Source organism: Chiloscyllium plagiosum, unplaced genomic scaffold, assembly GCF_037043375.1.
Source record: "Chiloscyllium plagiosum isolate Xiang-an unplaced genomic scaffold, Cpla_swu_hap1 HiC_scaffold_1, whole genome shotgun sequence".
Classification (NCBI taxonomy): Eukaryota; Metazoa; Chordata; class Chondrichthyes; order Orectolobiformes; family Hemiscylliidae; genus Chiloscyllium; species Chiloscyllium plagiosum.
The window spans coordinates 69,813,837-69,827,523 of NW_028270139.1; the positions used below are offsets into that span (position 1 = coordinate 69,813,837).

The window sequence follows — 13,687 nt, forward strand, 5'->3', positions numbered from 1 at the left end:
GCTTTCCCAAAATGCAGCACTTCGCATTTATCTGAATTAAATTCCATCTGCCTTTTCTCTGACCATTGGCCCATCTGGTCCAGATCTTGTTGCAATCTGAGGTAAACCTCTTCGCTGTCCACTACACCTCCAATTTTGGTGTCATCTGCAAACTTATTAACTGTACCTCTTATGCTCGCATCCAAATCATTTATGTAAATGACAAAAAGTAGTGGACCCAGCACTGATCCTTGTGGCACTCCACTGGTCATAGGCCTCCAGTCTGAAAAACAACCCCCCTCCACCACCCTCTGTCTTCTACCTTTGAGCCAGTTCTGTATCCAAATGGCTGGTTCTCCCTGTGTTCCGTGAGATCTAACCTTGCTAAATCAGTCTCTCATGGGGAACCTTGTTGAACGCCTTACTGAAGTCCATATAGATCACATTTACCGCTCTGCCCTCCTCAATCCTGTTTGTTACTACTTCAAAAAACTCAATCAAGTTTGTGAGACATGATTTCCCACGCACAAAGCCATGTTGACTTTCCCGAATCAGTCCTTGCCTTTCCAAATACATGTACATCCTGTGCCTCAGGATTCCCTCCAACAACTTGCCTACCACCGACGTCGGGTTCGCTGATGTATAGTTACCTGGCTTGTCTTTACCCCCCTTCTTAAACAGTGGCACCACGTTCGCCAACCTCCAGTCTACTGGCATCTCACCTGTGACTATCTATGATACAAATTTCTCAGCAAGAAGCCCAGCAATCACTTCTGTAGCTTCTCACAGAGTTCTAGGATACGCCCGATCAGGTCCTGGGGATTGGTCCACCTTTGAGTTTCAAGACATCCAGCACTTCCTCCTCTGTAATTTTCCAAGGTGTGACCATCTATTTCCCTACAGTCTATATCTTCCATGTCCTTTTCCACAGAAAATACTGATGCAGAATACTCATTTAGTATCTCCCCCATTTTCTGCGGCTCCATACAAAGGCCACCTTGCTGATCTTTGAGGGGCCCTATTCTCTCCCTAGTTACCCTTTTTGTCCTTAATTTTTAAAAACCCTTTGGATTCTCCTTAATTCTATTTGCCAAAGCTATCTCATGTCTCCGTTTTGCCCTCCTGATTTCCCTCTTAAGTATACTCCTATTTCCTTTATACTCTTCGAAGGATTCACTTGATCTATCCTGTATATACCTTACATATGCTTCCTTCTTTTTCTTAACCAAACCCTCAAATACTTTAGTCATCCAGCATTCCCTATACCTACCAGCCTTCCCTTTCACCCTAACAGGAATATATTTTCTCTGGATTCTCATTTCTGAAGGCTTCCCATTTTCCAGCCCTCCCTTTACCTGCAAACATCTGCCTCCAATCAGCTTTTGAAAGTTCTTGCCTAATACCATCAAAATTGGCCTTTCTCCAATTTAGAACTTCAACTTTTAGATCTCGTCTATCCTTTTCCATCACTATTTTAAATCTAATAGAATTATGGCCGCTGGCCCCAAAGTGCTCCTCCACTGACACCTCAGTCACCTGCTCTGTCTTAATTCCCAAGAGTAGGTCAAGTTTTGCACCTTCTCTAGTAGGTACATCCACATACTGAATCAGAACATATTCTTGTACACACAAATTCCTCTCCATCTAAACCCTAAACACTATGGCAGTCCCAGTCTATGTTTGGAAAGTTAAAATCCCTTACCAAAACCACCCTATTATTATTACAGATAGCTCAGATGTCCTTACAAATTTGTTTCCCAATTTCCCTCTGACTGTTAGTAGGTCTACAATACAATCCAAATGAGGTGATCATCTCTTTCTTATTTCTCAGTTCCACCCAAATAACTTCCCTGGATGTATTTTCAGGAATATCCTCCCTCAGCACAGCTGTAATGCTATCACTTGTCAAAACAGCCACTCCCCATCCTCTTTTGCCTCCTTTTTTATCCTTCCTGTAGCATTTGTATCCTGGAACATTAAGCTCCCCTTTGTCCTTGAATAAGCTCCACATTTCAATTCTGCCCATCCCCTACAGTTTTCTTCTCCATTCTATGCATTCTAAATCTTGCCTAATCGCATCGTAATTGCCTTTCCCCAGCTATAACTCTTGCCTCGCGGTATATACCGATCACTTTCCATCACTAGAGTAAACATAACCGAATTGTGGTCAGTATCACAAAAGTGCTCACCTACTTCCAATTCTAAATCCTGGCCGGGTTCATTATGCAGTACCAAATCTAATGTGGCCACGTCCCTTGTTGACCTGTCAGGAAACCCTCGTGGACCCAATGGACAAAAACTGACCCATCTAAAGCGCTTGAACTATAGTATTCCCATCAATATTTGGAAAGTTAAAGTCCCCCATAACAACAACGCTGTCACTCTCGCTCTGATCAAGAATCATCTTTGTTATCCTTTCCTCTACATCTCTGGAAATATAGAAATCTCCCAACAGGGTGAGCTCTCCTTTCCTGTTTGTAACCTTAGCCCATAATACCTCAGCAGATGAGTCCTCCCAAGTCCTTTCTGCAACTGTAATACTGTCCTTGCTAACAATGCCAACCCCCTGAAACATCTAAATCCCGGGACCTGCAGCAACCATTCCTGTCCCTGCTCTTCCCGTGTCTCCAAAATGGCCACAAAATTGAAGTCCCAGGTACCAACCCATGCTGCTGCAAGTTCTCCCACCTTATTCTGGATGCTCCTGGCTTTGAAGTAGACACACTCCTTGCATGCTGGTGCCCTTTTGCAACCTTGAAACCTTATTTCAGACCTCAATACTCTCAACCCCCCATATACTCTAAGTACAATTTGGGTTCCCCTGCTGAATTAGTTTAAATCCACCCAAAGAGCATTAGCAACATCCCCACCAGGATATTGGTACCCCTCTGGTTCAGGTGAAGACCATCCTGTTTGTAGAAGTCCCCCGTACCCCAGAAAGAGCCCCAATTATCCAGGAATCCAAAACCCTCCCTCCTGCAACATCCCTGTAGCCAAGGGTTTAACTCCTCTCTCTTCCTATTCCTCGCCTCGCTAGCACATGGCACGGGCAACAAACCAGAGACAACAACTGTTTGTTCTAGTTTTAACCTTCTACCCTAGCTCCCTGAATCTCTGCCTTAAATCCCCATCTCTCTTCCTATCTATATCGTTAGTGACTATGTGGACCTCAACTTGGGGCTGCTCCCCCTCCCCCTCAGGGATCCCGAAAACACGATCAGTGGTGTCACGAACCCTGGCACCTGGGAGGTAACACACCAACCGTGAGTCTGTCTCGTTCCCACTGAACCTCCCATCTGTCCCCCTAACCACTGGGTCCCCCTTGATTAATGCTCTGCTCCTCTTCCCCACTCCCTTCTGAGTAACAGGGACAGATTTTGTGCCAGAGACCTGTGCCCCATTGCTTACCCTTGGTAAGTCATCCTCCCAATAATATCCAAAATGGTATACTTATTGTTGAGGGGGAACGGCCACAGGAGATCCCTGCACTGCCTGTTGGTTTCTTGTCCGTCCCCTGATGTAACCTATCTACTTCCTTGTACCTGAGCTGTGCCTACCTTCCTGTAACTTCTCTCTAACCCTTTCCACCTCCTGAATGATCTGAAATTCATCCGGGTCCAGCTCTAGCTCCTAATGCGGTTTTTGAGGAGCTGCAGTTGGATGCACTCCCCATACATGCAGTCAGCAGGATATCTTTACTTCCCACATTCTGCAAGAGGAACATTCAACTGCTTTAACCTCCAGTCTCACTATTCTAAATTCCCAATGAGACTACTGAAAAACTAAAAACAAATAAAAACTAGTCCACTTATCAATGTGGCTCACAGAACCTTTTTTTAGTTAGATGAGGAGGAGGATGCATGGGAGAGACTACCCGAGTAATGTAGCCGCCCAAATATAAAGCCTCATTTACCCAGCAGTCCCGTGTCCGCTCCTGCTCAGTGTGCGCTCTGCCTGCACATAAGGTAAGCTTATACTTCAAATTTACCTTCCTGTCAGACCTCTGGTCTTCGCTGTCACTCCTCCCACTTCAACTGACACCAAAGATATGAAGTTCGGAGAGGAAAGGTTCATATGTTTTTGGGACTTTGGTAGCATAATCAAAAGGAGAAAGTGAGGACTGCAGATGCTGGAGATCAGAGCTGAAAATGTGTTGCTGGAAAAGCGCAGTAGGTCAGGCAGCATCCAAGGAGCAGGAGAATCGACGTTTCGGGCTTGAGCCCTTCTTCAGGATTTCCTTCAGCCCTTCCTGAAGAAGGGCTCATGCCCGAAACGTCAATTCTCCTGCTCCTTGGATGCTGCCTGACCTGCGCTTTTCCAGCAACACATTTTCAGCATAATCAAAAGGGCAGTTTATAAACTTAGTTTGTAAATTGTATGTCAATGAATAACCCAACTTAATAGCTTTAAGTTTGGTTTGTTGGCAGGAGATGTAGAGAAGGACTTTTATGATTGGCATCGTCAGATCATTTGAGAGCCTGATATGATTGCTCTTAGTTCAACTGCACGTTTTTTTTTGCCCAACCACTAGTATGTTAATGGATCTGTGAATACAGCTATGTATAATCTTCTCCTAGATTTAAAAGCGTGTTGTGAAGATAAACTGAACTAAATTTCTTGTCACTTGTGTTAGTAGGTTATGATTCTCATCACAGGAGCACACAAGGCATTTGCATTGTACAAGGCAATAGAAGAGGGAGTAAATCACATGTGGACAGTTTCTGCCTTCCAGCAGCACCCTCATACCACTTTTGTTTGTGATGATGATGCGACCTTGGAACTTAAAGTTAAAACAGTGAAGTATTTCCAAGGTAGGTACAGATGCTCATGATAAAAGCTAGGGAATATTTAACTTATTTTTTTTTAATCAACCTGTTCAGGGATGTTATTACACACCTCTGGGACTTAAACTCCGATCTCTCAGCCCACATGCAGGGATACTACTACTGTGCCACGAGGGCCTTCAGCACAATATTTTTAAAAGTTGTGCAAATTAAGTGCTGATGTCTTCAAGAGTCTTGGATGTGTTCATATAGAAATATCAGAAAATATGCAGGTACAGCAAGCAATTAGCAAGGCAAATGGCATGTTGCCCTTTATTGCAAGGGTTAAGAGTACAGGAATTTTAAAACATTTCGTATAACTGGTGTCATCAATTTGGAAGAATAAGGGATGATCTCATTGGGATAGGTAAATAATTCTGAACTATTGATCCACAATTCTTCTAGTTGAAGCTGTAACCACCTTACAAAACTCACTGGACAGATGCACGCATGTAGATAGAATGATATGGGTAGAGGGAAAACTGAAAAGGTAGTTCAGTGATCCCTGTCCAAAGAGTTCACTCAGATACTCATTTTGACTTCCCGGCACTTGCTATTTTATGATCTATCTCTTCTCTAAGTACTTTTACCTGCCTACAGGAGGCATAGAATGACCAGTTCACAAGTTATAAGGTTGTTGACTTATTGGTTAAAATCAGTTGCTTACAGCAACTGATGAGAGAAATCAGCTTTCTTCTGAATTCTAACAGTTATGGAGGGTCAGAGTTTTTACAGAAATTGTTTGGTCCATTGTGTCATGCCAGTCATCAAATATCTATTTGATTCCCATTTGGCCTGTAGCCTTGTGTGCTGTGGTATTTCAAGTGCTCATCTAAATAGTTCTTCAATATCTTAATGGCAACAACTCTGGCACCATTTTAGGCAGTGAGTTCCAGATACTCACCATACTCTGGCTTGCTTTTTTTTCCCTTCAAATCCACTCTTAAACCGCCTGTTTCTTACTTTTAAAGTTGTATCCCTGGTTCGTGACGCCTCTACTAAAGGGAAATATGTTTCCAGATCTATGCCCCTCAGAACTTGGAACAGCTTAACCCATTCTCTCCCTCCTTCCAAGTCTTTCCTGCTATAAGAAAAATCCAACCCCAGTCCATCTAGTCTCTTTCCAAAGACATCCTGCAGAAACTTGGCAAATGCATCTTTCTTACCATGTGGCGACCAGAACTGCACATAGTACTCCAGCTGAGGCGGAATTTATGTTATATCAGCTCCATCATAACCACCTTTACTTACTTTATTTGGTGCCTTGAAAAATTAAGGCTTGTATTCAAAATACCACCTTATCTATCCTGATACCTGCAATGTTGCTGTGATCCTTCATGCTTGTGAGAGTCCTACCAGTCAACATATACACTTTTGTTAGCTCTCCCAAATGTGTCTCCCCCCACTCTCTCCTTTCCATGATTAAGTTCCATTTGCCACTGTTCAACCCATCTGACCGTATAATCCTGTAGTGTAAGGCTATCCTCCTCACTATTTATCATGCTACCAATTTTTGTCATCTATGAACTTGCTGATCATATCTTCTAATTTGGGTCTAGATCATGACTGTATACTACAAACATCAAGGGAACCAGTACCAAACAGTGTGGTACACCACTAGGCACTGGATTCAGTTCATACAAACACCCTTCAGTTGTCATCTGATTTGTTGCCACTAAACCAATTTTCTACCTCGTGGGCTTGCAGCTTCTTAAATCAGTTGGCAGTAAGACACCTTGTCAAAAAACTGACTTAAATCCATATAGACTGCTTCAATTGCATTACTCTCATTCGCACACCTCATCACCTTGAGAAGTTAAATCAAGTTTTACATGTTGTCTCTTTCTGACAACGTTATGCTGACCATCCTTGATTCATTCTTACCTCCTCACGTGGTGATTAATTATGACCTTTCAAATTTTTTTCCAGTAGCTTCCCTGTGACTTCACCATCCTGCCTATAAACAAGGTTTTCAACTATCCTGGAGCCAATCGCATAGTTGTTGGCAGGCAAAAGGCTTTTGTCATCAACAGTTGGTTAGCAATTCACAGCTCACTCGGCCACATGTTACCGGTTGCTTGTCCCTTTTGTGTATTTTCTCTCTTCCCAGTTTGTTTACAATGAAACATCCCTCGCAGATTGAACAAGCAATAATAAGTGTGAATGACTTGTTTTAAACGCATGCAGCAATCCCTTTTATACTCCTTGGATTTAAAACAGTCCTATTCCCATTTCAGAACCCAATCAAAAATATAAAAAAAGTAACATTGAGTCTTTACACTGTAAAAATACCAGGAAAAATATAAATTGCTTAATATTTTGTTGAACAATGCCAAGAATCAAACTCTCAATCCTCCACATATCAGAATGAATGTTTCTAAATGTGACTTTAGTATATAGTTCTTCCTACATATGCTTGCAGAGTTTGGTAACGATTAGTAGTTTGAGATATGATTTATTTATATGATGATCTAAACCAAATTTGTTAGATGTGATCACATTTAATGCATGATCAGAAAACTGCATGTAAAACAAACTATTAATTTGGTATTTTTTGTAAGCTTGCTTGCTCAAAACATTTTCATTTCCCAATAGGTTTGATGCATGTGCACAATCAACTTGTGGAACCATTGCACAGTATGAAAAGTTACAATGACTGAAAAAGAAGAAAATGAATGGCAACCTTCCTGTGATGGACGATTGATTAAAATTCCAAGGACTTGAAGTGGAATTCAATGCAGTCTGATTTTTATATTAATAAGTTGCTGTAACTAAAACAATTTAATTTCTTTTTGTAAAAGTAATATTCAAAAGTTTCTCAAGTCTCAAATCTCGCTCTTGTTGAGGATTCTTACTACTCTGAAGACACTTGATCTCTTCCAAGTGTTCATAGCAGTGAAGTCTTATAAATCATGGGTATAAACAAAACAGAAGCAAGAATAGTCCACTAGTGTTTGCAAAGAATAATTCCTTTTTTTAACGGCATACTGTAAAGAACCTTTCAACTTCATGAAGATTGTTGCCCCTAAGCCTTGTTCTTCCCACTTGAGTAGTATGTGAGCTAAAATCTGTATGCAGTACGACTTAAAGGTTTCCAGTATTGTTTCCTCAGCGTGTACATTTTTTGATTAAACATTTAACTTTCATTCGTTATTTGCTGCATTGAAAAAGCTGTTGGAAAAAAGGTCTCAAATCTATATGGCAAATGTATTTCAATAATTCAATCTAGCTAGTGTGATAGATCAAAACAAATTGTACATTCATGCATCCTCATCTGTCATACTTGCATAATTTTATTACTTTTGAGCTATGTTTATAACTGGAATTAAGATTCCAAAATGTAAATCTTTCAGATGGTTTGCAAAATACATACCTCATGAATATTTTGCAAGTTAAGTTTTTAAAATCTTCCAAATCTAGTATAGATTTCTTGTCACATTCCAAATATTTATTGCTTCAGTAGTACATTGTATCTTTCATTATACAATAATAACTGCTACTTTGGTTCCTGTGTACATTGTGCTGTTAGGGCATTGATGTGAACTTTGGTATTTTAATCATGAACTCAGTTTCAACTGTATTGTTACTCAATCTTAATATGATTGCTTCTAACCATTGGAACATAATTTGGAAAAGCTATTTGTGCTTTTTTTAATTAAATAGCTTGAGGTGCCAATAACATTAGATGCATTTGTGTACTGTTGGATCATTTCCTACATTTTAGCTGGATTATTTCAGAAATTCGAATTTGGAATCTAATTTAACCACTTAATTATGGAAGTTGATCTCTTTAGTTATCTAATGGTAATTAGTTTAGATAGAACACATACTTTGTGACACTGGATAGAAATATCTGCTGCATTAAAAGCTGCATCATGTTCTTGTAGATCTGAACACTAGTTAAACTTATTTTAACAATATAGCTGGTTCTTTTCCTTCAGAATGCCAAATGATGATATTATCTACTAGGTAATCAGTTCAAGCTAATGAGAATTGAAGGATTGTGAATTATATTTCTTTATTTTTTAAAATATATACAGTGCATGTCATACACCTGTTTGAAGCAGGTTGTCTGAGGGACAAAATTGTGTATTATAAAACACTATTGTTCCATAGGTTATCTTTATGCCTTAATCTAAAAAAACTGTGCAAGTATTTTTCATCTCAATAAAAAAAATAATATTTTCTGTGCTCTTTCATTGCCAATTAATTCTCAAAAAATTCATTTACTTAGCACCTTTCTTGATCAAGTTGTCTGTGGTTTACAGGCAATGAAAATACTTTTGACTTCTATATCTTGCAGTATAAGACATGCAGTAGTCATTTTGCAAACAGTTCTCAGCAATCAAATTATGTATATGTTGATAATCTGTTTGTGATGTTGATTGAGAAACATGCAAGACCATAAGACATAGGAGTGGAAGTAAGGCCATTCGGCCCATCGAGTCCACTCCGCCATTCAATCATGGCTGATGCGCATTTCAGCTCCACTTACCAGCATTCTCCCCGTAGCCCTTAATTCCTCTAGACAACAAGAATCTATCAATCTCGGCCTTGAAGACATTTAGCGTCCCGGCTACCACTGCACTCTGTGACAATGAATTCCACAGGCCCACCACTCTCTGGCTGAAGAAATGTCTCCGCATTTCTGTTCTGAAATGACCCCCTCTAATTCTAAGGCTGTGTCCACTGATCCTAGTCTCCTCGTTTAACTGAAACAATTTCCTAGCATCCACCTTTTCCAAGCCATGTATTATTTTGTACGTCTCTATTAAGTCTCCCCTTAATCTTCTAAACTCCAACGAATACAATCCCAGTATCCTCAGCCGTTCCTCATATGTTAGACCTGTCATTCCAGGGATCATCCGTGTGAATCTCCGCTGGACACGTTCCAGTGCCAGTATGTCCTTCCTGAGGTGTGGGGACCAAAACTGGACACAGTACTCCAAATGGGGCCTAACCAGAGCTTTATAAAGTCTTAGTAGTACATCTCTGCTTTTATATTCCAACCCTCTTGAGATAAGAGACAACATTGCATTCGCTTTCTTAATCACGGACTCAACCTGCATGTTTACCTTTAGAGACTCCTCGACTAGCACTCCCAGATCCCTTTGTGCTTTGGCTTTATTAATTTTCTCACCAAGCCTAACATTTGAGCAAAACTCCCCTGACTGTAGCATAATGAGATCTTTTATGTTCACCTAAGTGGGCAGGCAGAACCTTGGTTTTACATTTCATGCTTGGCTGGATATGAGTTGTCTGTGGGCCCTCAGCTGCAGTGGGATTTCTTTCTTGTATCGAATAAGTATAACCAATGGTCTTGTGTATAAATGTTCATGGGGCAGGACGGTAACTCAGTGGTTAGCACTGCTGTCTCACAGCACCAGTATCCCAAGTTCGATTCCACCCTGGGGTGACTGACTGTGTGGAGTTTGCACATTCTCCCAGTGTGTGTGGATTTCCTCTGGGTGCTCCGATTTCCTCCCACAGTTGAAAGATGTGCTGGTCAGGTGAATTGGCCATGTTAATTTGCCCATAGTGTTAGTCGCGTTAGAGGGAAATGGGTCTGAGTGGGTTACTCTTCAGTGGGTAGGTATGGACTGGTTGGGCTGAATGGCCTGTTTTCATGCTGGAGGGAATCTAACCTAATCTGACCATTCAGTGAATTTACTAAGTAGAATTTGTCTTCTATCCATTTTTGCTGGAAGTTCACCAAAGATCCTTAGACAACACCATCCAAACCGTGACCACTTTGTCTAGAAGGGCAGCAGATATGTTGGAACACCACTAGACTTCCAAGTCACTCACCATTCTAACTTGGGAATATATCACTGTTCCTTCCCTGTTGTTGGATGAAAATTCTGGAATTGCCTGCTGAAGGACATTGTGGGTTAACCTGCAGCACATGGATTGCAGTACTTCAAGAAGGCTGCTCACTGCCATCACGTGCAACTTTGGATAGGTAATAAATGCTGTGTGAGTGAATTTCTTTTTAAATAAGGGTGTTGCTAAGATCACATTTCTTGTCTGTCCTTAATTGTGATGATAAGGTGATGTCTACTCATTGATCTGAAACTGGAAAACAAAGATTCCAATATTTCTCTTTTCTCCTGCAAAATAAAAAGGAAGAAACATTGCCTTCGCTACTATATTGAGCAGTCAATGCATTTTGTCTGGTTCAGGTCCAAGACAAGCCTAGGGGCAGCACGGTGGCTCAGTGGTTAACACTGCTGCCTCACAGCACCAGGAACCCAGGTGCGACTGTGTGGAGTTTGCACATTCTCCCCGTGTCTGCATGGGTTTCCTCCGGGTGCTCCGGTTTCCTCCCACAGTCCAAAGATGTGCAGGTGAATTGGCCGTGCTAAATTGTCCATAGTGTTAGGTGCAACAGTCAGAGGGAAATGGGTCTGGCTGGGTTACTCTTCGGAGGGTCACTGTGGACTTGTGGGGCCAAAGGGCCTGTTTCCGCACTGTAGGGAATGTAATCTATCATCTGCTCTCTTTCTCTCTGATGGTTATAGACTGAGTTTCACAGATAATTTGGGAACTCTTAAGGCCATTATTACAATGGCCTGAGATGGGGTTGCTCTCAACTCATCTCCATCATAATGTGAATCACAAGCTATGCATCCATTTAAACTGCTAAATAGCTGTCCACTGGATTTCCAAATACATTTTATCTTGGTATTAACAGTATGAAGTATAATTGCTTACATCGCCTGATGTACCTAATGCCACCCTTTGAGACTTGGAGACTAACTGTCAATCCTGAGTTGCTGCCTTGAGCCGTTGCAGTCCACGTGCTGCAGGTAAAGTGCAATGTGAGATTTTGACTCCATGACAGTAATAGACATGAAATTTATATTTCTAAGTCAGGGTGGTAATTGGCTTGGAGAAGTATTTGGTATTCCCACATATTTGCTGGCCTTGATCTTTTTAATGGTAGTAGTCATGGGTTTGGAAGCTGCTTTGGATCTTTGGTGTATTTCTGCAGTAAATCCTGCAGGTAGTGTACACTGCTCCTACTGAGTGGTAGAAGGAGTGGATCTTTGCAAATGTGTTGCCAATCAAGCAAGTTGCTCTGTTCTGGACCGTGATGAGTTTCTTAAGTGTGCTTGGAACTGTACACATTAAGAGAAGTGGGGGATATTTCATTACACCCCTGACTTGTACCCTGTCGATATGGAAAAACTTTGTGGAGTCAGGGTGAATTAGTCACCGCAGTATTCCAGGCCTCTGTACTTGTTGAATACCACTATATTTTATACTCAGTGAGTTATACTAGCCTGAGCCAAGTTGCTGCACAAACATCCTGGGTCCACTCTTGCCCACCATTAAAAGTGTTTTTTGATGTTAAAAGTGTGTTTGTGCTCTCGATCTGCATTTTGCTGTTTGGTCAGATTGGTTGAGGGTCTAATGCTGTCCTGTTAAGAGATTCCTTTCCAAAGCTGCCGAAGTGGTCTCGAACGGGGGAGCTTATGACCCCAGCTGTAACTCCGCCCTGGAAAAGATCAGCAAAACATGCGAGTGACGTATACTGATCCAACACGTCTTATATGCTTCAAAATGAGCATCAGTGTGACTAGTACATTTGTTTGCAAGTATTACTGATTTTTATTGCTGTTTCCCTTTGAGCAGTAAGGATTGAAGTCACAGTTTGCTAACCAGTGCATAAATAGTGAAGGAAGTGAAAGCAAGTTGCATTTTTTCCCTGCAGCACTACTGGATGTAGTGATTAATTGCTGTTAGTGAAAGTATTCATGTATAAAGCTACTGTCATGCTACAATGTCACTAGTAAACCTACTGCTCAATCCTTGTTAATCTCAAAGTTTACGACAAGATTCATCCCTTATGCAACACGTTTTGTATCAAATTGAAAATCTGGTGGCCTGATCTCCTAACACCCAAATTCTGGGACAATACTCATTGTATACAGATGATATTTAATTTAAAGTAATAATCAAGGTAAACGTGCTTATCTGAAGAGCTAGCTTCAGTGATTTAAGAATGCACGTAGCCCATGATGATTTGTAGGGCATTTGCTGTATTGGAGCAATGGAGGCTATTTAGAGTAAAGATATTTCAAATATGAACTAGAATGAACTGTCTTTGAGGGGAAGATATAGGGCAATGTCTATAAAAGTTAAAATAAATCAGGAGAAGGTGGTTTAATGTTATTCGATGCACTCTCTAATTGTCTAGGTGACATCCTCAGTGCTTGGGAGCCTCCTGTGAAGTGCTTCTGTGATGTTTCCTCTGGCATTTATAGTGGTATGGACCACCAGTCAACAACCCACAAGTCAGAGACACAGCCAGACAGAACGGATTCAGGATGATCCAGGTAATGATTACAGACGCTCACAACAGACTTCACAAATACAGACAAGAAATTGCGGGCCAAAAATCGTTAATTTCAAAAACCCCCAATCAGGAATGGACCCGGACCATAGAACAGGCCGTCACCATAGTACAGAACAGGACCACACGCTGCAAAAAAACGGCACTAAAAGAAAAAATGGCCAAACTAACACACAACAGAGAGGACACTACAACACATACCTGGGTTAGAAACCTCTCCCACAGACAGCTCACAGACACGGAAGGAACAATACTGGCCAAGGGACTCAACTACAACCACAGAGACGCCAAGACAGCAGACTTCCTAGCAGCACTAGAATGCACACTCAGAAACAATGGACTGACAGAAGAGACACAACAAACAGTGAGACAAAGTATCGTACCCCTGATAACAAGGAAAAGACAAACACATAACCTCAACACCAAGGAGAGGGAAGCACTAAGAAATGATAAGAACATAATCATACTACCAGCAGACAAAGGCAGAATGACGGTCATCCTGGATAAAGCAGAGTACATCCAGAAA

General features: G+C 41.3%; 1 protein-coding gene across 1 annotated transcript in view; it reads left to right on the forward strand.

Annotated features, from left to right (window-relative positions):
* gnpda2 (glucosamine-6-phosphate deaminase 2) overlaps positions 1 to 8,995 on the forward strand; it is a 33,912-nt gene extending 24,917 nt beyond the window's left edge. Inside the window, exons 6-7 of the mRNA XM_043691862.2 lie at positions 4,616 to 4,790; positions 7,398 to 8,995. Coding sequence (XP_043547797.1) covers positions 4,616 to 4,790; positions 7,398 to 7,462 — 240 coding nt within the window. The 3' untranslated portion in view covers positions 7,463 to 8,995. The remainder of the gene's footprint in view (positions 1 to 4,615; positions 4,791 to 7,397) is intronic.
* The last annotated feature ends 4,692 nt before the right edge of the window (positions 8,996 to 13,687 follow it).